The sequence below is a fragment of the Salmo salar genome, chromosome ssa13, assembly GCF_905237065.1.
Source record: "Salmo salar chromosome ssa13, Ssal_v3.1, whole genome shotgun sequence".
NCBI lineage: Eukaryota > Metazoa > Chordata > Actinopteri > Salmoniformes > Salmonidae > Salmo > Salmo salar.
Window position 1 is genome coordinate 47,996,646 of NC_059454.1, and position 26,968 is coordinate 48,023,613.

A 26,968-nucleotide genomic window follows, 5' to 3' on the forward strand; every position below is an offset into this window, starting at 1 on the left:
ATATCAATATTTGCGCATAAAAGCGTTTCCACCGACATTTGTCGGATTATTAATTTTACCAACACATAAAGATCCCATCCTATGGAACGCCGTTTGGGTCTTTGCGTGTCAAAAAATATACACGTCAAATAACAGTTATATTATAGAATGTTGTGTGTTCTGAAATTGCATGTGCAAGCCTAGCGCCACCACTACTATCAGTAGCACTGTCAAAGCTGTACAAAAACGTCTGCAAAAAAATAAAAAAAGCAAACACCGGCCACAAACGATGTGTTTACAATACCGCGTTGGTAATAAAGCATTATTTGTTTGACCGAAATTTATGGGTTAACTAGCTTTAGCTTGGTACCTAGCTAGCACCAATACAACCAACCTGAAAACAATGACCAGTAGAAACTGCAGTCATTTTCATTATTCTTAGCAATGATTAATGAATCCTTGTGAGTAAGTATTAGCTAGGTAGCCACTTGTTGTTCGCCTATTGAAATTTAACTTCAGTTCATGAAAATAAAGAGCTAGCCAGCTACTTAACCCTGTTGCCTAAAGCTAACGTTATAAGCAGCCATTTAGCTTCATCTGGCTAGTGAGGCTCGACCGGACCGGGTTATGTGTTGTGAAGCTAGCCACAATAAGGATTAGTCACAATTGTGGAATTTGTGGTTTGCCTTCAAAATAAAAGTACCTCCTTTGAAAGTGATGCAGAAGGTTACAATTGGTGGAATCATGCCATATTTAGACTAGACGATGTTAAACAAGGTTGGAATGTGAAGCAATGAAATGCGGTATCAGTCTACTTGGTGGCACACAGAGAACTTTGAAGAGTTTACGGAAATATTTGCGTCGTAGCTCTTATTGCGGGACTTTGACTGTGGGATATCATCTCCCCAGTCAGCCTATTGTGCGTATTGACATTCATATTGTACTGTACAGCCTTACCTAACGATTGGGGAACAATGAAATGGGGTAGCAGCCTACTCAGAACCCCTCAAGAGTTAGCAGGCTCCAAAACATTCACGTTGTATTGTTTTTCCTCTGGAATAGTGTTCAATATACATAGTAGGTTGACTGGTACAATAAATGTGGCTCAATTCACAGTGGTTTCAGAGTCCCACAATAAGAGGGGCGGCAGGTTGCCTAGTGGTTAGAGCGTTGGATTTGTAACTGGAAGGTTGCAAGATCGAATCCCCGAGCTGACGAGGTTAAATCTATCGTTCAGCCCCTGAACAAGGCAGTTAACCCTGAATAAGAACTAAACTGACTTGCCTAGTTAAAGAAAAGTAAGTGCTACGATGCTGAGTTTCTCTGTGTGTCACTGACACCCCATGCCATTGCTCCATAAGGCAGTGAAATAAGTATGCTCCAATGCAATTCTAAATCACCCTGGATGTATTTAACAAATTATTGTCTTCTGTTGAATTTATATAATAACATTCCGACCTCGTTTAGCATGATCTATTCCAATATGGCATTCATTTTTTTTTCTGACGTACTTTACTCGCATAAAACATTCGAGTAAAGTATATATATATATATATATATATATATATATATATATATATAAGTCGAATGTTTTATGCGAGTAAAGTACGTCAGATAAAAAAAAGAGGAATGTGGAATTCAGTTTCAGCATTCTATTAGATGGTGTATGTATCAAGGATAAAAAGTGCACTATTAATTACATTAAGGAAGGTGAGTACCAAGCCTTCTTTTCCTCCTGCAAAAGTATATATTATTTCATATATATTTATTTTGACCGGAAAAGGCTTTTGATGCACCCGTAGCTAAGATTCCCCCCACTCGCCTTAGTGAAACGTTTTCCAAGTGAAAGGCCTATTGTGCGACGGAAGTGGGATATCCCTATTCCCTGTCAAATATCGCTCCGCTTTTCTTAAATATCTCTCCGCTATAACCACAAAAACAGCTCATAGCTCGTTGGGAACTAGACTAATTTGTGCGGGAATTAGACTCCTGCGGCTAGTCCATACACTTGTTAGTTACATCTAAACTGACAAAAGAGTCCGATGTTGCCGCATAGTTAAATTAGCACACTAGCTCTCAGGCAGACCACGATAGAGGCCATCGCTTCCGCATCGAATCAAGCATCAAGGTAAGAGATTTCCGAAGGACGACTGCTTGTCAACTTGTCTCAGCTTTTCATGATCATGATTGTATGGTGTTGACAATCTATTATATGTTTAGTTAGCTACATATATTGATAGCCAGCAAGCTAGCTAGTTGAGCAGTTGATTTTGTTGCTAACTACTATGATTGCATAGGGCAACATGACATGAACTTCCTAGCTATTTAACATTGCTTTTGAATGGCTTTTTTTGTAGACATGATTTGGTTACTATTCACTATAGGTAGACTTAAAATGTCTGCCCTAAGTATGTTCCCTTCAATGCTAATCCAATGCTTTAGCTATAATGCAAGCCTTGCATTTATTTACTTTGTCTCACTGACTGCTGTTTGTAATATCAGCACAATCTATCAGGAAACTTGTGATATGCATGTATGGTTTAGGAGTTTATTTTTTTACCAGCCCTCCCTCTGCAGCTTGTGCCCAGCATGTTTCCATAGTCTAATTGTGCTCACCAAAACATACTGTCAAGTAAAAAATAACTCTCTCTCCTCATAAGGGCCCAGCCCAGGAAAACGGTTGTTGCCCCACTGTGGATTCCCTGAATAGTACCAGGGTGGAGGCAGTCGTAGGCAGAGTGGGCGCCACATGAAGTGTGGTTTCGGCTTCCTCCATGAGTAACAACACTGGTCAAAGAGCTCCACGGACCCGGGCGGTGAAGGAAGCCCAGGGGGCAGGGGGGACAACGACATGGATCCCTCAGGACCAGAGAATGGACCCATCCTACAGGCCAACCACCACTGCAGGCCCAACCACAACATGCAGTGGTGGAGGGAGCTCCTGTGTCCTGAGTAAGCTGATCCAGCTGCCGGCTCCGCCGCTGTCGCGCCACCAGCTGAAGAAGTTGGAGGAGCACAGGTATAGCAGTGCAGGCCACTCCCTTCTGGAGCCCTTCATGCAGCACTACTGGGAGTGGCTAGTGGCGCGTGTGCCGGCATGGATAGCCCCCAACCTCATCACTATCGTGGGCTTGGCCACAAACATCCTCACCACATTGGTGTTGGTGTACTACTGCCCCACTGCCACTGAACAGGTAGGTGCAGGGGCACCGCTGGGAATTCTAGGCCAAGGGGAAGAATTTAACGTTGGGGCCTTTTCACACAGTCTATCACGTGACCCTCCCTCCCACTGAGCACCCACATATTAATTATTGAACCGTTATTGCTACTAAGTAATAACCATGGAATAGTAGGTCAATGTTTGTTGTCACAGCTGTACGACTAATGTACACTACTGACAGGACATTGAGAAAAGACGAGGGCCTTTAGAATTTCTTGATTGAAAAGTATTGATTGTCAGATATAGCCTACCCATTTGGAGCCAATGGCGAGATATGATTGTTTTGCCAATGTTTACTGCACTTTTTTCTAGATAAGTATGCTACATAGCCTAATACTATCCACATTGTCTGTATGTGAGAACTGTATTCTAAACCAGTTTACAGTAACAGTCTTTGATGAACACTGTTGCGGTAAAACACCAGAATGTCACAAACTGTAACTTAAATGTCACTCCCTTGGCTGTGTCTGAAAATGTTACTAGCTGTCAAATCCTCCCTTCCTCCATCCTAGTTTCCTCAATTTCTCTCAAGGCTCGTTAGAGGAGGAGGTCAAAGGGAGGGACCTTAGATCCTCTACTCCAATGCAATTTCAGAAGAACTTGAGGCAAGGATTGGACACTAGCTAGTAAAATTTGTCACTAGCTATACTGAACAAAACATAAATGGAACAATTTCAAAGTTCATATAAGGAAATCAGTCAATTGAAATAAATTCATTAGGCCCTAATCTATGGATTTCACATGACTGAGAATACAGATACCAAAAAAAAGGTTCAGCCGAGCCTAACTTAAAATTCTCTAAAACCTTTATGAACTATATATATATATATTGGCATACATTTGCATAAATCACCAACAGTAACTGTTCAAGCTCGAGTTTGCCAAACCAACTTTCACATGTTCAGACTATCCCATCTTATCAATCGATATTTCACAAGCAAGCAAGCGTACCACCTTTCCTTTAGGAAATGTACTTTTCTAGTTTTATAACTATATTTATCCCGCCTGCTCTAGAGCTTAAACGATTTAAGTTATTTAAACGAAACTAACTTTTCAAATGTCCATACTGCCCCAACTTTGGTTGAATTTGGTTGTTTTACCAGTCTAAGTAGGGGCAGTCTGAATGTTTCGACGTTGGTTTGGAGTTGATAGCTTAAAAAGGTGACAGAGGAGATTGGTAAACCCACAAAATTCAACAAATCTCCTCTGTCACCATTTTTAAGCTATCAACTCCAAACCAACGTTGAAACGTTCAGACTGTCCCAATTTAGATTGCTTGTCAAAGGATTTTTGATGCTATGTATACTTTTTGAACTACAACCATTTTAAATATGAATAAATGAACATGGGTTTGAATGAGAACCATAGGAATACTGAGAATCCTGTTCCTTGGCCAATTAAGCTACAAGACTAACTTTAAAACATTCAGGCTATCCTAACTTGAACGTCTTTAAAATCTTTATAAAATAACAATTTGCACACATTTGCATAAACTAACTCTTGAACCGTTAAAGCTAGACACACCATATTAACTTTCCCATGTTCAGGCTATCCTATCTATCAATCTGAACACAATCACGCAACTATCAAATTTAATTGGTCACATACACATTGTTAGCAGATTAAATTTTATTGCGAGTGTAATGAAATGCTTGTGCTTCTAGTTCCGACAATGCAGTAATATCTAACAAATTCACAACTTCCTTATACACACAAATGTAAGGGATGAATCAGAATATGTACATATAAATATATGGATGAGCGATGGCCGTGCGGCATAGGCAAGATGCAATAGATGGTAAAGAACAGTATATACATATGAGATGAGTAATGTAGGAAATGTAAACATGATTAAAGTGGCATTATAAGGTGACTAGTGATACCTTTTAATAAGTCAATTTATTAAAGTGGCCCAAGATTTGAGTCTATGCTGACAGCAGCCTCTCTATGTTAGTGATGGCGAAGGCCTTGAGATAGAAGCTGTTTTTAAGTCTTTCGGTCCCAGCTTTGATCCACCTGTACTGACCTCACCTTCTGGATAATAGCGGGGTGAACAGGCAGTGGCTCGGGTGGTTGTTGTCCTTGATGATCTTTTTGGTCTTCCTGTGACATCGGGTGCTGTAGGTGTCCTGTTCGGCAGGTAGTTTGCCCCCACTACCCTCTGGAGAGCCTTGCGGTTGAGGGCGGTGCAGTTGCCGTACCAGGCGGTGACACAGCCCGACAGGATGCTCTCGATTGTGCATCTGTAAAAGTTTGTGTATTTTAGGTGACAAGCCAAATTTCTTCAGCCTCCTGAAGTTGAAGTTAACAAACTATTGTTTTGGCATGTAATTTTTCCAACAATTGTTTACAGACAGATTATTTCACTCATAATTCCCTGTATCACAATTCCAGTGGGTCAGGAGTTTACATACACTAAGTTGACTGCCTTTAAACAGCTTGGAAAATTCCAGAAAATGACGTCATGGCTTTAGAAGCTTCTGATAGGCTAATTGACATCATTTGAGTCAATTGGAGGTGTACCTGTGGATGTATTTCAAGGCCTACCTTCAAACTCAGTGCCTCTTTGCTTGACATCATGGGAAAATCAAAAGAAATCAGCCAAGACATCAGAAAAATTGTAGACCTCCACAAGTCTGGTTCATCCTTGAGAGCAATTTCCAAACACCTGAAGATACCACGTTCATCTGTACAAACAATAGTACGCAAGTATAAACACCATGAGACCACGCAGCCATCATACCGCTCAGGAAGGAGACACGTTCTGTCTCCTAGAGATGAGCGAAAACTGCAAATCAATCCCAGAACAACAGCAAAGGACCATGTGAAGATGCTGGAAGAAACAGGTACAAAAGTATCGATATCCACAGTAAAACAAGTCCTTTATCAACATAAACTGAAAGGCCGCTCAGCAAGGGAGAAGCCACTGCTCCAAAACCGCCATAAAAAAGCCAGACAGCGGTTTGCAACTGCACATGGGGACAAAGTTTGTACTTTTTGGAGAAATGTCCTCTGGTCTGATGAAACAAAAATAGAACTGTTTGGCCATAATGACCATCGTTATGTTTGGAGGAAAAAGGGGGACGCTTGCAAGGTGAAGAACACCATCCTAACCGTGAAGCACAAGGGTGGCAGCATCATGTTGTGGAGGTGCTTTGCTGCAGGAGGGACTGGTGCATTTCACAAAATAGATAGCGTCATGAGGACGGAAAATTATGTGGATATATTGAAGCAACATCTCAAGACATCAGTCTGGAAGTTAAAGCTTGGTCGCAAATGGGTCTTCCAAATGGACAATGACCCCAAGCATACTTCCAAAGTTGTGGCAAAATGGCTTAAGGACAGCAAAGTCAAGGTATTGGAGTGGCCATCGGAAAGTCCTGACCTCAACCCTATAGAAAATGTGTGGGCAGACTGAAAAAGTGTGTGCGAGCAAGGAGGCCTACAAGCCTGACTCAGTTACACCAGCTTTGTCAGGAGGAATGGGCCAAAATTCACCCAACTTATTGTGGGAAGCGTGTGGAAGGCTACCTGGAACGTTTGACCCAAGTTAAACAATTTAAAGGCAATGCTACCAAATACTAATTGAGTGTATGTAAACTTCTGACCAGCTGGGAATGTGATGAAAGAAATAAAAGCTGAAATAAATAATTCTCTCTACTATTATTCTGACATTTCACATTTTTAAAATAAAGTGGTGATCCTAGCTAACCTAAGACAGGGAATTTTAACTTGGGTGAAATGTCAGGAATTGTGAAAAACTGAGTTTAAATATATTTGGCTAAGTTGTATGTAAACTTCCGACTTCAACTGTATGAAATAGCTTACCTATCGTATGAATATCATTTTCTGACTCAAATAGGATTCCCTAAAGATTGCTTTGATGTCCAAAAGATTTCAAATCAATTTTACCTGTATTTGAAAATATCTACATTGGTCAATCCTAAATAGATTTTTATTTCCTATTACCAAGTCATTTACGGTTTCTTTGCCTTAAATTTGTCCGCATGGAAAACTAATTGGTGAATTCTGAAACGCTCTCTCTGGAGTGATGAATCATGTTTCACCATCTGGCAGTCCGACAGACAAATCTGGGTTTGGCAGATGCCAGGGGAACTCTACGTACCCCAATGCTTAGTGCCAACAGTAAAGTTTGGTGGAGGAGGAATAATGGTGTGGGGATGTTTTTCATGTTTCGAGCTAGGCCCCTTAGTTCCAGTGACGGGAAATCGTAACGCTACAGCATACATTGACATTCTAGATGATTCTGTGCTTCTAACTTTGTGGCAACCGTTTGGGGAAAGCCCTTTCCTGTTTCAGTATGACAATGACCCCATGCACAAAGCAAGGTCCATACAGAAATGGTTTGTCGAGATCAGTGTGGAAGAACTTGACTGGCCTGCACAGAGCCCTAACCTCAACCCCATCGAACACCTTTGGGATGAATTGGAACGCCGACTGAGCCAGGCCTAATCGCCCAACATCAGTGCCCGACCTCGCTAATGCTCATGTGGCTGAAGTCCCCGCAGCAATGTTCCAACATCTTGTGGAAAGCCTTCCCAGAAGAATGGAGGCTGTTATGGCAGCAAAGGGGCATTAATATAGAGGTGGTCCCGCATGATTTTGGAATGAGATGCTCGACGAGCAGGTGTCCACATACTTTTGGTCATGTAGTGTAAATTGTTGTATTGTGAGGCACAGCTGAGTGAGCATAATAATTTGCGTTTTTTTACTGGACCGATGGCCTGCATCTGATGGTCAGTCTGAGTGGACGGAGGGAGCAGCTCCCTACATTTTAGTTGTTTTAAAGCGACTTTGAGATTCTGTATGAAAAGCGCCATATAAAATGCATATATTGTTCAGTATACATGACCATGAAGAGAATTGCATTCATAATTATACATTTCTGTATAGTACAGATCAGGGACCATGATGTCTTTCTGTTACCATGACTCTGTTGCTGGAGGTTAATCCACTTCACTTGCTGTAGTTTTCAAACTCAAGGTGTCTTATCATAGCTGACACCCCATTTCTTTCTGCAGACAATTTTAATAATAATTCAGAGTAGATATTTACGTTTTTGGAAAACATGGTCACATAAACGGAGGGAGATTTTAACATCATTCTGTTACCAAACTTTACATCTTTACATTCTTTGGTTTGAAATGTGTTTTTGTAAAAATTTACATTGGACATTTTTAAAAGTTGTCTTTGTGCATAGATTGCTAAGTTAAAACAAACCATACAATCAATGTTTTTTGTTTGGTATACTTTTAAAGTGAAAATCTGAGTTTCAGCGTCATTTTGTTACCGTGGAATTACCCATATGCTGCAAGTTTTGCATTTGACACATTCTTCTAGAATTTTAAGATGATTTATTATGTAGTATAATATGGTGGTATCTATCCCAACAATGGGCTTTGCATAGGCGTTTTGAGAACTCATACACTACTCTAAGCCTCATTTGAAGCAACAAAAATGAAATTGTTCAAACTTAACTTGTGATAACAGAACAGATGAACAAGAATGACATTTACTCTCATGAGTGGTTAAAAATAACTATCTAAAAGCCACGTGGCTACTAAACTACGCCTCCAGTCTTTTGATCTGACCCGCTGGGTAATACAGTATCTCAATAACCCAGCACCAACAACCCAACCGTGTTCTCTTTAAAGAAAACAGGCCAATTAAGTGACATCAAAGAGCACCTTGGTTGAACCCATAGCAACCCCACATACTTGTCTTTTCTTACTAGCACTGATTTTGCTGATAGCTGCTTTTTTTAATGAAAGTGTTTTACTTGCAATAAATGTGATATGTGGTTGTCTTACCTACCTTAGTTGAGTGCATTGACTGTAAGTCACTCTGGATAAGAGCTTCTGCTAAATGACCAATGTAATCATGTTACTCAAACATGGAAATTACGTTCATAAAGGCCGAACCCATGCTTTTCTGTGAATGTCGACGAGCACTAGACTAATAATATTATTGTGAAAGTTTTTGATGCCATAGAGAGCTGCCTCATTTATGATGTTGAATGTTTGTGCCCTTTCCCTTTCAGGCACCTCTGTGGGCATACCTGTCTTGTGCAGTGGGCCTCTTCATCTACCAATCACTGGACGCCATTGATGGGAAGCAAGCACGGCGCACCAATAACAGCACCCCACTGGGAGAGCTCTTTGACCATGGTTGTGACTCCCTCTCGACAGGTAGGTGTGTGTGTGTGTTGGAGCGTGTGTATACAGTTTCAAACAAACATACACAACACACTCAGACTACAAAGGACAGTACAAAATGCACTAAGACTCCTACAAACACGCGCTCTAAGACAGAGATGTAGACATAACACACTGACAGACATAAACAACAAACGCTTACAGTTGAAGTCGGAAGTTTACATACACTTAGGTTGGAGTCATTAAAACTAGTTTTTCATCCACTCCACAAATTTCTTGTTAACAAACTATAGTTTTGGCAAGTTGGTTAGGACATCTACTTTGTGCATGACACAAGTCATTTTTCCAACAATTGTTTACAGACAGATTTCACTTATAATTCACTGTATCACAATTCCAGTGGGTCAGAAGTTTACATACACTAAGTTGACTGTGCCTTTAAACAGCTTGGAGAATTCCAGAAAATGATGTCATGGCTTTAGAAGCTTCTGATAGGCTAATTGACATAATTTGAGTTAATTGGAGGTGTACCTGTGGATGAATTTCAGGGCTTACCTTCAAACTCAATGCCTCTTTGCTTGACATCATGGTATATCAAAAGAAATCAACCAAGACATCAGAAGAAAAAAAATGTAGACCTCCACAAGTCTGGTTCATCCTTGGGAGCAATTTCCAAATGCCTGAAGGTACCACATTCATCTGTACAAACAACAACGCAAGTATAAACACCATGGGACCACGCAGCCGTCATACCGCTCAGGAAGGCAACGCATTCTATCTCCTAGAGATGAACGTACTTTGGTGCGAAAAGTGCAAATCAATCCCAGAACAACAAGGACCTTGTGAAGATGCTGGAGGAAACAGGTACAAAAGTATCTATATCCACAGTAAAACGAGTCCTATATCGACATAAACTGAAAGGCTGCTCAGCAAGGAAGAAGCCACTGCTCCAAAACCGCCATAAAAAAGCCAGACAGCGGTTTGCAACTGCACATGGGGACAAAGATTGGACTTTTTGGAGAAATGTCCTCTGGTCTGATGAAACAAAAATAGAACTGTTTGGCCATAATGACCATCATTATGTTTGGAGGAAAAAGGGGGAGGCTGGCAAGCCGAAGAACACCATCCCAACCGTGAAGCACGGGGGTGACAGCATCATGTTGTGGGGGTGCTTTGTTGCAGGAGCAACTGGTGGACTTCACAAAATAGATGGCATCACGAGGAAGGAAAATTATGTGGATATATTGAAGCAGCATCTCAAGACATCAGTCAGGAAGTTAAAGCTTGGTCGCAAATGGGTCTTCCAAATGGACAATGACCCCAAGCATACTTCCAAAGTTGTGGCAAAATGGCTTAACTTGTTATGGATAGGGGGCAGTATTTTCACGGCCGGATAAAAAACGTACCCGATTTAAATCTGGTTATTACTCCTGCCCAGAAACTAGAATATGCATATAATTAGTAGCTTTGGATAGAAAACACTCCGAAGTTTCTAAAACTGTTTGAATGGTGTCTGTGAGTATAACAGAACTCAAATGGCAGGCCAAAACCTGAGAAGATTCTGTACAGGAAGTACCCTGTCTGACCATTTTTTGGGCTTCTTTGTCATCTCTATCCAAAACAAAGGATCTCTGCTGTAACGTGACACTTTATAAGGCTCCCATAGGCTCTCAGAAGGCGCCAGAACGTTGAATGATGACTTTGCTGTCCATGGCTGAAAAACAGTAGCGCATTTGGATAGTGGTCGATCTGAGAACAATGAGACGGGTGCGCGCGTGCACATGAAGAGTCCATTTTAGATTATCAGTCTTTGAACGAAAACAACGACTCCCGGTCGGAATATTATCGCTATTTTACGAGAAAAATCGCATAAAAATTGATTTTAAACAGCGTTTGACATGCTTCGAAGTACGGTAATGGAATATTTTGAAATTTGTCACGATACGCCTCCGCGCGTCACCCTTCGTTACCCTTCGGATAGTGTCTTGAACGCAAGAACAAAACGCCGCTATTTGGATAGAACTATGGATTATTTGGAACCAAACCAACATTTGTTGTTGAAGTAGAAGTCCTGGGAGTGCATTCTGACGAAGAACAGCAAAGGTAATCCAATTTTTCTTATAGTAAATCTGAGTTTGGTGAGTACCAAACTTGGTGGGTGTCAAAATAGCTAGCCCGTGATGGCGAGCTATCTACTCAGAATATTGCAAAATGTGCTTTCACTGAAAAGCTATTTTGAAATCGGACACCGCGATTGCATAAAGGAGTTCTGTATCTATAATTCTTAAAATAATTATGTTTTTTGTGAACGTTTATCGTGAGTAATTTCGTAAATTCACCAGAAGTGTTCGGTGGGAATGCTAGTTCTGAACGTCACATGCTAATGTAAAAAGCTTTTTTTTATATATAAATATGAACTTGATTGAACAAAACATGCATGTATTGTATAACATAATGTCCTAGGAGTGTCATCTGATGAAGATCATCAAAGGTTAGTGCTGCATTTAGCTGTGGTTTTGTTTTTTGTGACATTATATGCTAGCTTGAAAAATGGGTGTCTGATTATTTCTGGCTGGGTACTCTCCTGACATAATCTAATGTTTTGCTTTCGGTGTAAAGCCTTTTTGAAATCGGACAGTGTGGTTAGATAAAGGAGAGTCTTGTCTTTAAAATGATGTAAAATAGTCATATGTTTGAAAAATTGAAGTTTTCGGATTTTCGAGGAGTTTGTATTTCGCGCCACGCCCAATCATTGGATATTGGAGCGGTGTTCCGCTAGCGGAACGTCTAGATGTAAGAGGTTTTTAAGGACAAAGTCAAGGTATTGGAGTGGCCATCGGAAAGCCCTGACCTCAATCCCATGAAAAATTTGTGGGCAGAACTGAAAAAGCGTGTGCGAGCAAGGAGACCTACAAACCTGACTCAGTTACACCAGCTCTGTCATGAGGAATGGGCCAAAATTCACCCAACTTATTGTGGGAGGCTTGTGGAATGCTACCTGGAACGTTTGACCCAAGTTAAACAATTTAAAGGCAATGCTACCAAATACTAATTGAGTGTATGTAAACTTCTGACCCACTGGGAATGTGATGAAAGAAATAAAAGCTGAAATTGTTCTCTCTATTATTCTGACATTTCACATTCTTAAAATAAAGTGGTGATCCTAACTTACCAAATTATTTTATGACGTATCCACTGTATCGGAGCATGATATTTTTCCCTTTCACGCTGAGTGGTTATCGAAAGGGAGAGAGCTGGAAAGATTTTTAAAATACATTGAGGAACTATTGGAATTCTCAATGGATGTAAAAACGGACTTTGTTTGCTTGAAGAAAACCACATTACTTTGAGATGCTCCACAGGTCATTAGTGGTGGTGCGTTAAGCCAATCAGAAATACTATCAGATCCCCAAATGGGCACATCCTTACTCAACATTGACAGGAGAGCTCCAAACAAAAGACAATGACTAAATTTGACAGAACTCGTAAATGGAATTAAATAAACCAACTTTTTTTATCGAAGTGTAGGATAGGTTGTGCACTCTGCAAACAATGTGTCCACTCCGACAATGAGAACAGGAAGACTGGAATAATATTGAATGCATTAAAAGAAATGACCGTAACCAAAGTAACAAACATTGTAGATCAGAAATGATAGGAATTGATGGTAAATGTACTTCCAGTTGAAATGTAATGGGGAATTGATATACACTAACAATCACAAACGCAAACAATTCACAAAATGAAGTTATGAAAAAATGAATGTGCACAAATTGTTGGGAGAGAGTGCATTCTGGAGAGAAGAGCATTGTGCATCTGGGTGAATGGTCAATCCGACGTATGCGTTGTCCATGCAACATTTACGGTGATATGGCCTCAGCAGAAGTCAGGGCATTCATACTTCTTGCGCTTCGCGGAGCAATGCAGAGCTGTTGTCAAGGAAGTGAGTTTGTGTTTATACAGTTTGTGTCCAAACTTTTGACTGGCAGTGTGTTTGTGGAAAATAGTAAAAATTAAGAAAAACCCTTGAATAAATAAGTAGGTGTTATACATTACATAATACCGGTCCAAAGTTTTAGAACACCTACTTATTTATTCAAGGGTTTTTCTTAATTTTTACTATTTTCTACATTGTAGAATAATAGTGAAGACCGCAAAACTATGAAATAACGCATATGGAATCATGTAGTAACCAAGAAAGTGTTAAACAAATATAAAATTATTTTATTTGAGATTCTTCAAATAGCCACCCTTTGCCTTGATGACAGCTTTGCACGCTCTTGGCATTCTCTCAACCAGCTTCACCTGGAATGCTTTTCCAACAGTCTTGAAGGAGTTCCCACATATGCTGAGCACTTGTTGGCTGCTTTTGCGGTCCGACTCATCCCAAACCATCTCAATTTGGTTGAGGTCGGGGGATTGTGGAGGCCAGGTCATCTGATGCAGCACTCCATCACTCTCCTTCTTGGTAAAATAGCCCTTACACAGCCTGATGGTGTGTTGGGTCATTGTCCTGTTAAAAAACAAATGATAGTGGGACAAAGCCCAAACCAGATGGGATGACCTATCGCTGCAGAATGTTGTGGTAGCCATGCTGGTTAAATCACAGACAGTGTCACCAGCAAAGCACCCCCACCCCATAACACCTCGTCCTCCATGCTTTACGGTGGGAAATAAACATGCGGAGATCATCCGTTCACCCACACCGCATCTCACAAAGACATGGCGGTTGGAACCAAAATTCTCCAATTTGGACTCCAAACCAAAGGACAAATTTCCACCAGTCTAATGTCCATTGCTCATGTTTCTTGGCCCAAGCAAGTATCATCTTCTTATTGGTGTTCTTTTAGTACCCTTTTCTTTGTAGCAATTCAACCATGAACGCCTGATTCATGCAGTCTCCTCTGAACAGTTGATCAAATCAAATTTATTTTTATATAGCCCTTCGTACATCAGCTGATATTCTCAAAGTGCTGTACAGAAACCCAGCCTAAAACCCCAAACAGCAAGCAAAGCATGTGAAAGAAGCACGGTGGCTAGGAAAAACTCCCTAGGAAAAACTCCCTAGAAAGGCCAAAAACCTAGGAAGAAACCTAGAGAGGAACCAGGCTATGAGGGGTGGCCAGTCCTCTTCTGGCTGTGCAGGGTGGATATTATAACAGAACATGGTCAAAATGTTAAAATGTTAAAATGTTCATAAATGACCAGCATGGTCAAATAATAATTATCATAGTAGTTGTCGAGGGTGCAACAAGCACGTCCGGTGAACAGGTCAGGGTTCCATAGCCACAGGCAGAACAGTTGAAACTGGAGCAGCAGCACGGCCAGGTGGACTGGGGACAGCAAGGAGTCATCATACCAGGTAGTCCTGAGGCATGGTCCTAGGGCTCAGGTCCTCCGAGAGAAAGAGAGAATTAGAGAGAGCATATTTAAATTCACACAGGACACCGGATAAGACAAGAGAAATACTCCAGATGTAACAGACTGACCCTAGCCCCCCGACACAAACTACTGCAGCATAAATACTGGAGGCTGAGACAGGAGGGATCAGAAGACATGATGTTGAGATGTGTCTGTTACTTGAACTCTGATGCATTTATTTCGGCTGCAATTTTTGAGGCTGGTAACTAATGCACTTATCCTCTGCAGCAGATGTAACTCTGGGTCTTCCATTCCTGTGGCAGTCTTCATGAGAGCCAGTTTCATCATAGCGCTTGATGGTTTTTGCGACTGCACTTGAAGAAACTATCAAAGTCCTTGAAATGGTCTGTATTTACTGACCTTCATGTCTTTAAAGTAATGATGGACTGTCATTTCTCATTGCTTATTTGAGCTGTTCTCGCCATAATATGGACTTGGTCTTTACCAAATAGGGCTATCTTCTGTATACCCCCCTACCTTGTCACAACACAACTGAATGGCTCAAACACATTAAGAAGGAAAGAAATTACACAAATTAACTTTAAGAAGGCAGACCTGTTAATTGAAATGCATTACAGTGACTACCTCATGAAGCTGGTTGAGAGAATGCCAAGAGTGTGCAAAGCTGTAATCAAGGCAAAGGGTGGCTATTTGAAGAATCTCAAATATAAAATATATTTTGAATTGTTTAAAAAAAAAAAATTGGTTACTACATGATCCCATATGTGTTATTTCATAGTTTTGATGTCTTCACTATTATTCTACAATGTAGAAATTTGTAAAAATAAAGAAACTCTTGAAAGAGCAGGCCTTCCCTGTGGCTCAGTTGGTAGAGCATGGTGTTTGCAACGCCAGCATGGTGTGTGCAACGCCAGGGTTGTGGGTTCGACTCCCACGGGGGGCCAGTACAAAAAAAAAACATGCACGAAATGAAATGTATGCATTCACTACTGTAAGTCGCTCTGGATAAGAGCGTCTGCTAAATGACAAAAATGTAAAAAATGTGTTCTAAAACTTTTGACCCTGTGTGTGTGTGTGTGTGTGTAATTTGTTCCTGCTCGACTAAAACAATCTCGGTCAACCAACAGCCAAACGACCAAACAATTGATCAGTATACTAATTGGGGTACAAATCATCCTTCTCCATGACCACTATCCTTGTGTACTGTCTTCTTAATGCTAATTAATCATTTCTGTCTGAACTATCTGAACTACTCACTATTGCTGTCCCACTTACCCGCTAGATCTCCCGTCAGTGGCCACACCTCAGACTCATTTACATCCTCCCCCTTTGGTCAGATCCTCCATCACTTCAACCTTGACTTCCACTGCTATGCTGATGACACACAGATCTACCTCGGCACAAAATCCCTCAACCCACCTCTGACCCATATTATTGATTCTTGCCTCTGCAATAAAAACATGAATACAACAAAACTCCCTCAAGCTCAGTGATAAAACAGAACTCCTTTTCATAGGCACCAAACCCACCCTTACCAAAGCTGGCAACCTCACCCTCACCATTGACGACACCACTGTCTTTCCCACAAACTCTGCATCATTCTGGAATCCACCCTCTCCTTTGAGCACCACATAAAACAGACTGTCAAATCCTCATTCATCCACCTCCGCAACATTGCCAAAGTAAGGTCCTATCTCTCCCGTCCTCTCCGCTGAAACCCTCATACATGCATTAATCTCTTCCAGTCTTAACTATTGCAACTCGCTACTCTCCGGCATCAACTCAACTCCCTCCATAAGCTCCAAATAGTTCAAAACTCTGCAGCTCGACTTCTCACCCACACTGTGGGTCCTGTGCAGCACATCAGCCTTGTAATCCGTGAACTCCACTGTCTCCCTGTCTCCCAACGCATTGATTACAAGATACTACTTCTAACCTACAAAGCCCTTCACCACCTTACCCCCCTACCTCTGTTAGGTTCTCATTTTTCAGAGTAAATAACTCATGGACACTAGAGAAGCTTAACCAAGTTTAATTCTTCCCAAAGGGTCGTTACAGCTGTAATTCAGGCAAAACATGTTCTCACCATCACAAGTGTGTACAGTGTATATATATATATATATATACTCCACTTTAGACACCTCTCCTTCTCTCCAATCCTTACATCTTATGGTTTGACAGGAAGAGGGTAACAGGATAATAAACTATTATTTCTCCCTTCAGAGGATCTGACTTGACCTCCTGATCTCAACCCCTCCTTCGCCTAATCCACAGATGTCCTCTTGTATCACCTATCGCACTCCCGTGACACTCTCCCTCTCTCCCAGCACATTCCACAGCCACTCTGTCTTTCTACAGGTCTCACTCCTTTATATACAATGCGTCTGATCTGTCAAGTATTTAATATCTCAATGTTAAAAGTTTACCCAGAATCCAACACCTCTCAGACCTCTTCCCCTGCAACCCACACGTGCACTCACCTTGTCGTCCTCAGGTCGAAGCTCCAGAGCTTCGGCGAGTCCACAATTTTTCAGTCCCTCCTAAAGCCCCACCACATACAAGCAAAGCATATATTGAGCACCACCTAACCCAAACCCTCACCCTTTCCATTACCATAAAACATGTTCGTATCTTACCCCTTACCCTATCTGGGTTTGTATACAAACCCCAACCCTACCCTCCCCATACACTGTTACATCACACTCTTTCCCTTCCTTGAGCCCACCCCGCTTTGTTCATATTTTTGTTTAGTCTGATGTTTTGACTACTGTTTTTTGTTGTTTAATTTCTACAATTGTAAAGTGACTTTTGGGTCCTTGAAAAGTCCCATTTTTATTATTATACTGAACAAAAATATAAACGCAACATGCAGCAATTTCAAAGATTTTACTGAGTTACAGTTCATATAAGGAAATCAGTCAATTGAAATGAAATTAATTAGGCCCTAATCTATGGATTTCACATGACTGGGAATACAAATATGCATCTGTTGGTCACAGATGCATTGGCTCACAATTGGCCTCAGGATCTCATCACGGAATCTCTGTGCATTCAAATTGCCAATGATAAAATGCAATTGTGTTCATTGCCCATACCGTAACCCCACCGCCACCATGGGGCACTCTGTTCACAACATTGACATCAGCAAACTGCTGTGAGGCCAGTTGGCCGTACTACGAAATCTCTAAAACGATGTTGGAGGCAGCTTATGGTAGAGAAATTAACATTCAATTCTCTGGCAACAGCTCTGGTGGACATTCCTGCAGTCAGCATACCAATTGCACACTCCTTCAACTTGACTGACATCTGTGGCATTGTGTGACACAACTGCACATTTTAGTGGCCTTTTATTGTCCCCAGCATAAGGTGCATCTGTGTAATGATCATGCTATTTAATCAGCTTCTTGATATGCCACACCTATCAGGTGTATGATTTATCTTGGCAAAGAAGAAATGCTCACAAACAGGGATGTAAACAAATGTGTGTGTACAAAATTGTAGAGAATAGGCTTTTTGAGCATATGCAACATTTCGGGGATCTTTTATTTCAGCTCATGAAACATAGGACCAACACTTTACATGTTGCGTTTTTATATTTTTGTTCAGTGTAGTATTATATTTTTTTCTTGTGTAATTGAACTTTTTTTCTCTCTCTGTCACTCTCTTTCCCTCTCTGCATCCATTGATGTCACTGGTACTTGACCCACAGTAAAATCAATTTTACCCATGTTCATTTCCACACGCAATTAAGCACAGTAAGGATGATACTTAGCCTGGTCCCAGATTTATTTGTGCTCTTGCCAACCCCATTGATTGCGGTCATTGTCAAGCCAAATTTGTGCCATTACAATGAGTGAGAAGGAGTTGGCATGATAGCACAAACAGACTGACACTCAGGCTGGAGGATACCTGCCTCTTTTGAATCTTTCTCACTCACTCATTTTCTCTCTCGGACTTCCTTCTCTGCCCCTCCCTCAGTGTTTGTGGTCCTGGGTACCTGTATCGCCGTCCAGCTTGGCACTAACCCCGACTGGATGTTCTTCTGCTGCTTTGCCGGCATGTTCATGTTCTACTGTGCCCACTGGCAGACCTACGTATCAGGCACCCTGCGCTTTGGCATGTGAGTGAGTGGGGGAGGCAATAACAAGGCAGGAGGACAAGAGCATCATGCCTGATGTTCCAGGGGCCGTATTCATAAAGTGTCTATGCGTAGGAGTGTTGATCTAGGACCAGGTCCCCCTTCTTATTCTTTCTGAACAAAAAGGCAAAACTGATCCTATATCAGTACTCTGAGACGCTTTATGAACACGGGTCCTGAAATGTTTGAATAAAATGGCTATGTAATTGCAGTCTTTAGTATTTGTCTAGTATGTATGCAACCATGGGAACATTTAGTAACCACATGCTGTTTTGTCATAGGCCTACATGTAGATGGGAGATGTTTATTTCATAGACACTGGGCTTAAAACCTGGCTATCTAGCTATGTCACAGAGCTACCTTGTCTTTTCCCTGGTATGCAGATTTGATGTCAGAGTATCTAATCGTGTAGCTATGTTAGACGTGCACAGCCACGTTTGGGCCCGGGTTCTGGAACTTAACGGTAAAACGAGACCATAATCCGCGTGACTTCCCTGTTGAAGATAACCTTTTGTGTCCATTAGGCAATCAGGCCCCACTTCCTGCACAGACTGCCTCCATCTCCAACACCAACAATTCTTATGCAATAGGACAACTTTCTTATAGACCCTGTTTCATTCGTTCTCACATCGCTTTGATACTGTAATTTGGTATTTGATAGAGGTGGCTCAATTTGATTAAATGTGAGCTATCCTAGATTACATTCATCTCTGTTGACCACTGGAATAATTTTAGGAAGCAGAGAGCTGATGGAATTCACATAAATGTTTGGGCCAGTTATAATTTACGACACATTTTGGGCCCGCCACAACCATTGGTGCAAAGCTTTAAGATCAATGGCTATATTTCGACCTCAAACTAAACATGTTTATTCTGATTGTTTTTAACAATGATAGGTCTGTCATGACAGCTTGTTCACCCAGTACATTCTGTACCAGCAGCCGTGTTGACGTTGACACCAGGACATTAACAGCTGATTTTGATGGAACTTCACTTATCAACATTGGCTAATCCGATTGGCTTTCAGGAACAACGACAAGGGATGAATGTCCTTGGAGTATGGTTGATTTTATTTAACAATATGATTTGATATGATTTAAGCCCTTCACAGAGTAAGTAAGCGCTAAGTAGGTTGTCAGACAGAAAAAAAATTAAATACTTTTACAGATCAGGTTCCTCTCAGCCTTTCAAGGGAAATGTTCTCCACACACATTCACAACCAAGAGGAATGGGTACAGTTTGTGCAGGACCTGCTAGGGGGTGCTATGTGCATGTTTTTCATGAGTGCTATGTGAAATCACTAATGGTTGCTCATGATTCCTCTGTCTCTCTGCCCGTTTAGCATTGATGTGACTGAAGTGCAGTTCTTCATTATAATCATGTATTTGCTGGCTGCCATCGGAGGATCAGCTTTTTGGCAGTTCTTGGTAATGCATTTAACCCATTTGATTCAGCAAATTATGGCCTGTTTCTACTGCTTGGATTTGAAAAAAATGACACTAATGCTAATATTTACATGCATTGCAGTTTGATGCATTTGATCTGGCATGTTGGTTGAAGTGTTCAGACTCACGTCCTGGTTCATGATTGTGTGAATACTTCAGAAATGCATCCTTTCCTTCTTTCCTGGAGGTAAGCACAAATCTAATAAGTGATTGGATAGGTGAAAGCCACGTTACCGCCCTATTACTTTCACAAATCCAACAAATTCTGATCTGTCTTTACTTAAAGGTGGTAGGAAGGATGCATTTCGAAAGTATTGGAACAGGGCTCTTACTAATCTCCCTAACACACACAGATCCCTGGGGTGAACATCCAGATTAAGATCATTCCAGCCATCCTCACTGTGGCAGGAGCCATCTTTTCCTGCACCAACTACTTCCGGGTCATATTCACGGGAGGTGTAGGAAAGAACGGATCCACCATAGCGGTAAGTAAGACGTGATCCATCCTTGCTGACGAGGATCCAGTTGAATTGTATGGCTGATAGGTGACTTAGTTAGTCTAGGAAGGAAGGTTTACAGTCCTGCTGCTCATTGTATTGGTTATTTCAACAGGTAGTAATATGATATGGGTGACAGTTACAGGAGGTTGGTGGTACCTTAATTGGGGAGGACTGGCTCATTGTAATGGCTGGAGCAGAATAAGTGGAATGGTATCAAACACATGGTTTCCATGTGTTTGATGCCATTCCATTTGCTCGGTTCCAGCCATTCTTATGAGCCATCCTCCCCTTAGCAGCCTCCTGTGGCGGCAGGTAGCCTATCGGGTAAAGGCAAATCCCAGGTCTGATGGGAAAAATCTGGTGGGTAGTGAGCTGGCAAATGGAGGGTTGCGCGTATCAAATCCTAGATGCTATTGCCTACTATTGTACCTTTGAGCAAGGCAACCCCCCACAACAACTTATCCATGGGCACCAAATGTGCCGGCCCCTTGCTCCAACCTGTGTCTTTCGGCTGGGCTTTGTCAAATTTTAGTTGGGCTTTGTGTACAATTGACGAGTAAAGTGATCTTAATCTCTTAATCACAATTACTAAATACATACAATATCGTTCAAAAGTTTGGAGTCACTTAGAAATGTCCTTGTTTTCCATGAAAACGTACATGAAATTAGTTGAAAAATTCATAGGAAATATAGTCAAGATGTTGACAAGGTTATAAATAATGATTTTTAATTGAAATAATAATTGTGTCCTTCAAACTTTGCTTTCGTCAAAGAATCCTCCATTTGCAGCAATTACAGCCTTGCAGACCTTTGGCATTCTAGTTGTCAATTTGTTGACGTAATCTGAAGAGATTTCACCCAATGCTTTCTGAAGCACCTCCCACAAGTTGGATTGGCTTCATGGGCACTTCTTACGTACCATACGGTCAAGCTGCTCCCACAACAGCTCAATAGGGTTGAAATCCCGGTGAATATGCTGGCCACTCCATTATAGACAGAATACCAGCTGACTGCTTCTTCCCTAAATAGTTATTGCATTGTTTGGAGCTGTGCTTTGGGTCATTGTCTTGTAGGAGGAAATTGGCTCCAAAATAAGCGCCGTCCACAGGGTATGGCATGGAGTTGCAAAATGGAGTGATAGCCTTCCTTCTTCAAGATCCCTTTTACCCTGTACAAATCTCCCACTTTACCACCACCAAAGCACCCCAGACCATCACATTGCCTCCAACATGCTTGACAGATGGCGTCAAGCACTCCTCCAGCATCTTTTCATTTTTTCTGCGTCTCACGAATATTCTTTGTGATCCGAACACCTCAAACTTAGATTTCTCTGTCCATAGCACTTTTTTCCAATTTTCCTCTGTTCAATGTCTGTGTTCTTTTGCCCATCTTAATCATTTATTTTTATTGGCCAGTCTGAGATATGGCTTTTTTTTTTCAACTCTGCCTAGAAGGCCAGCATCCCTGAGTCGGCTCTTCACTGTTGACATTGAGTCTGGTGTTTTGCGGGTACTATTTAATGAAGCTGCCAGTTGAGAACTTGTGAGGCGTCTGTTTCTCAAACTAGACATTCTAATGTACTTGTCCTCTTGCTCAGTTGTGCACCGGGGCCTCCCACTCTTTCTATTCTGGTTAGAGCCAGTTTGCGCTGTTCTGTGAAGGGAGTAGTACACAGCGTTGTACGAGATCTTCAGTTTCTTGGCAACTTCTCGTATGGAATTTCTCAGAACAAGAATAGACTGATGAGTTTCACAAGAAAGTTCTTTGTTTCTGGCAATTTTGAGCCTGTAATCGAACCCACAAATGCTGATGCTCCAGATACTCAACTAGTCTAAAGAAGGCCAGTTGTATTGCTTCTTTAATCAGAACAACAGTTTTCAGCTGTGCTAACATAATTGTAAAAGGGTTTTCTAATGATCAATTAGCCTTTTAAAATGATAAACTTGGATTAGCTAACACAACGTGCCATTGGAACACAGGAGTGATGGTTGCTGATAATGGGCCTCTGTAGATATTCCATTAAAAAAAATCTGTCGTTTACAGCTACAATAGTCATTTATAACATTAACAATGTCTACACTGTATTTCTGATCAATGTGATATTATTTTAATGGACAAATGTGCTTTTCTTTAAAAAACAAGGACATTTCTAAGTGACCCCAAACTTTTGAATGGTAGTGTATATCGTACAGAGTGGCAAGCTTAATAAAAAAAACGTCAACCGCATTTTTTTTGGTTGTAGCCAGTCTTTTCTAATGTTTAAAAGGCGACTGCACTTCCTGATTTGGCGTCGTTTTAGATTAGTTTTTTAAAGAAACGCTAGCGGCCATGGCTGAATTCAAACGCGAGTTGGTTTCGGGGTGTGGTTTGATGTGGGTGTCGTGTGTGTGTGTGTACGCAGGTGGGAAGAGTTAGCCAAATGATTTTGCCAATTAGCTTTAGCTGACTGGTGTGCGACCATGGCAAAGTTGGGGATAGTGGGGAACATAAATAAATTACAGAATGTAAATAAAACATTTTTTTCATGTTGCACATATTTTCTTTGTCTCATTTAAATGATTTCAATATTTGTATATACATTTCCTAGTTTTGTTGAGCTTAAGTCATTGAAATGTTGAGCTATTGACCTTTTAAAATATTGTCCCATGTACATTACTGATTGTCCCTAACTTGCCCCATCGGGATATCTAATGTCAAACCAAATTGACCATGGGCATAACGATCAGGTTGCGTGCAGCTATGCTCCTAATTGATGATTACTTGGGTGATGCCAGCTGTGGGCATGTGGATATGATTAAAATAAACCCAACCCAAGGAAAACTGTCACGGTACCCTTCATTCCATGACTACATAGAACTCTCTGCCACTCCAGGTAACTCAAGCTAGCAATAAAACCAGATTCAAAACCATATAAAATAACACCTTATGCCACAACAGGGACTGTGAAGAGAGACAGACATATTGTATTATGTAAGTAAGTGGCATGGCAAGAATGGCTCATGGGTGAGAAGCCATCTCCTGTTTCTGAAGTGTGAGGCCGAAACAGGAGATTACGTAGATAAAGTATTATGGTGTATCGAACTGCGCAGGTAGCATACTTTTTGAAGTGATTTGTTTGACAATCGGATGAAAACGCACAACACCAATGATATGAGAAACTGCCTGCGCAGACCGAAAAAACAACAGTAAACCGCATAGGATGTAAACATGCCACAGTATCCCATTTTAAATCAGCATATCCCAGGCATCTTACAACCGGGATACAAGCCTTTTTGGTTGTTGTAAATGGGATGTTTGTTTGTCAACTCAAACACAGAATACTTAAATTAATAACAGGATATTGGTGTGGATTTAACTGGTGACATCAATAAGGGATAATAGCTTTCACCTGGATTCAGCTGGTCAGTCTGTCATGGAAAGAGCAGGTGTTCCTAATGTTTTGTACACTCTGTATATTATATTATGTATTTTAATTGTTGTTTTGTTTCCTGTTTGGACCCCAGGAAGAGTATTTGGGAATCCTAATAAATACAACAAAAAATCATATTTCCATTTTGGATGACTGACTTTGATCAAAATTATTCTATTTACACTTTTGTAGTCATTTTTCTGACTCATAACGATGCCACATAGGGCATTTTCAAAACAAGATGTTGCTTTTTAGTGGCATTCGCTCTTTAAATACCACAGCACTTGGCATTCTTAATTTCTTGGCCTCCATAAAATAGTGACAGTGGATGCCTATCATGCCTTGACTTTTTCATTTGTTTCAGCCAAGCCACTGACTGCTCTGCAGAACTTTACCTTGCAGTTTATTGATCACTTTAGAGAAGGACAAGAATGGTGGCATTTTCAGCTAGGTACAGTGATTGTGACATCCATGTCCCGTCGTCTTCCTCAGGGAACGAGTGTCCTGTCGCCGTTCTTCCACATAGGGTCAGTTATCACTCTGGCTATTATGATCTACAAGAAGTCTGCGTCCCAGCTGTTTGAGAAGCACCCCTGTCTCTACGTCCTGGCCTTTGGGTTTGTGTCGGCCAAGATCACCAACAAGCTAGTGGTGAGGAAGCAGATGGCCTGAAACATTAAAACACTGAAAGAGCCAGGTTACTTTCCAAATCCACACTAGTATACCACTTGGAAAACATGTCCAATCTTTTGCTTCATTCTAAATCGTATGTTCGTGTGGATGTTGGAACATTGGCCTAATGTGCCCAGTTTTAGTTGTGTTAACTTAGGGTTAAAGCTAAAATCTGGGATTCCTTATTCAGCAAATTGGCAGCCTGGCTTGTTTTGGTATACAGCTGTCAGCTTGAGTAAAATACTTTTCTTAAAGTCTGTTAGTGTGCTGCGCCTTGCATTGAATCCCAACTCAGAGTCCAAAAACATTGGACTAATTGTTTTTCCTTATTTTATTTATATATTTTTTTACAGGTGGCTCATATGACCAAAAGTGAGATGTCTCTCCATGACTTGGCTTACCTGGGTCCAGGGCTGCTCTTCTTGGACCAGTATTTTAACAGCATCATAGATGAGTACTTGGTCCTCTGGGTGGCACTAGTAAGTCTACACCTCAATCGGTTCATCCATGTGCATGTACCAAGCCAATTGAAACCTAAATGAGAGTTAGGATTCACCTTTTTACTTATTTTGCAGTACAATGTAGATTCCTAGATTAGATTTGAAGTTTTTTTTTTTTTGACCCCAGTTGGAGTAGCAGCTGCCTTGGCAGCAGCTAATGGGATCCTAATAAAATACTAAATACCTTTTCAAGAGGAATTTATTCAAAAGGTGATTGACCATATAATAAAAAACAACCAGTTTTGTATATAGGGAGCCTTAAATGGACTATTTGACATCCATCCTCTATCGTGTTTCTCTCCAGTTCCTGTCCATCTTTGACCTGGTGCGCTACTGCGTCAGCGTCTGCAACCAGATCGCCTCTCACCTGCACATCTTTGTGTTCAAGATCAAACCCCCCAACCTGCGGCCCGTTGCCGCTTCCCAGTCAGGCAAAGATGTCTGGTGACACTGTCCGTACAGAAATGAAGTTGGTGGGTATACCTCTACCGCCTCCCCCTTGTCACCACAGGATTCCCATTGGATGAGACAAATTGGAGGCGGTCTCTCTAGGAATGTATTAGCCAATGAAATTATGAATACATTGAGGGTGGTGAGGGAAAAAAATGAAAATGTATTTATCTATTTGTTGTTGTGCAATAATGCTGTGTTTTTGCTGATGTGTTGTTTTGGTGTTAAAGGTTCATAACTGAAGAGGAGAAAGGGGTTTTGTTTAGTTTGTCATAAGAGCACCCCGTTATTTGAGAATTAGTTGTCTAACCAAACTTTATGGATAGGGTTTAATGTTGCTTACTATAACCATGCTGCCACTATCTGTGTATTAGCTAAATAAATGTTATCCATGCGAAGGAGCAGGTTATACCTAACCAAGTAATATTTATCTACAGGAAAAACACCTACAGTTTATTAATGTGTCAGAGCAGTATGACTGAATTTAAATGTCTCTGTTCTTTCAGTATTGGTACTAGTTCAGCTCCTCTACGTACAATAACTACTTGTTCCACTCCAGAGAAAACGTTAGTCCTCTGTTCAAGGTGTAGTTCTGTGTACTGCATTCTGTCTGAGGTCTCGTCCTTAACCAAGTATTAAACTTTAGAACTACATCCGTAGTGCCCGTCCCTGGTCAAACATAAGGAATGTTTTTCTTCTGCAAAAGTTAAGGAATGTCTCTTACCTTACCGATTTAGCTTATCAAAACAGTGACGCACAGAGTATTCAAATGTCTCATAACAAGAGTAGAACTTGTCATTGTTCTTTTGTGTGTATCATATGCATGGGATGAGCATTACAACCCTGGTCACAGCCAATATCTGTAACTGATGGTGTTCAACCAATCGAAACACCCATTCAAACGTACATTTTTTCCCCCCTTGGATTGTTTGTCATTTGAGCAATGCAGAGATTTTGAAAATTAAATGCGAAGGGTGAATCAATCGTTGGCCGTAAAAAAAAAAAATGCTTCTGTCATTATTTTTTGGTGTTTGGTCAAAATTGTTACTTTGTCAAAGAAAATACGTTTTTGAATAAACAAGCTTATGTAAAATAAA

General features: G+C 41.0%; 1 protein-coding gene across 2 annotated transcripts; it reads left to right on the top strand.

Moving 5' to 3' along the window:
- Positions 1-1,803: 1,803 nt before the first annotated feature.
- LOC106566938 (choline/ethanolaminephosphotransferase 1) lies at positions 1,804-26,968 on the top strand. Of its 2 annotated transcripts, XM_014135600.2 has the most exons (9): positions 1,806-2,107; positions 2,640-3,173; positions 9,261-9,408; positions 18,736-18,877; positions 20,238-20,322; positions 20,694-20,825; positions 24,742-24,900; positions 25,275-25,400; positions 25,726-26,968. In XM_014135600.2, the coding sequence occupies exons 2-9, from the start codon at positions 2,754-2,756 to the stop codon at positions 25,867-25,869; spliced, it is 1,356 nt and encodes a 451-aa protein (XP_013991075.1). In that variant the 5' UTR covers positions 1,806-2,107; positions 2,640-2,753; the 3' UTR covers positions 25,870-26,968. The 2 variants fall into 2 exon arrangements, with proteins under 2 accessions (XP_045549302.1, XP_013991075.1); XM_045693346.1 differs by lacking the exon at positions 24,742-24,900 and having other exon boundaries at positions 1,804-2,107.

Excerpts from the sequence above, each read along its gene's own strand:
- LOC106566938 (XM_014135600.2), top strand. The coding sequence starts at position 2,754 with ATGAGTAACAACACTGGTCAAAGAGCTCCACGGACCCGGGCGGTGAAG. Across the intron at positions 18,878-20,237 it reads GGCACCCTGCGCTTTGGCAT|CATTGATGTGACTGAAGTGC; the intron begins GTGAGTGAGTGG and ends CTGCCCGTTTAG. Across the intron at positions 25,401-25,725 it reads TGGTCCTCTGGGTGGCACTA|TTCCTGTCCATCTTTGACCT; the intron begins GTAAGTCTACAC and ends GTTTCTCTCCAG.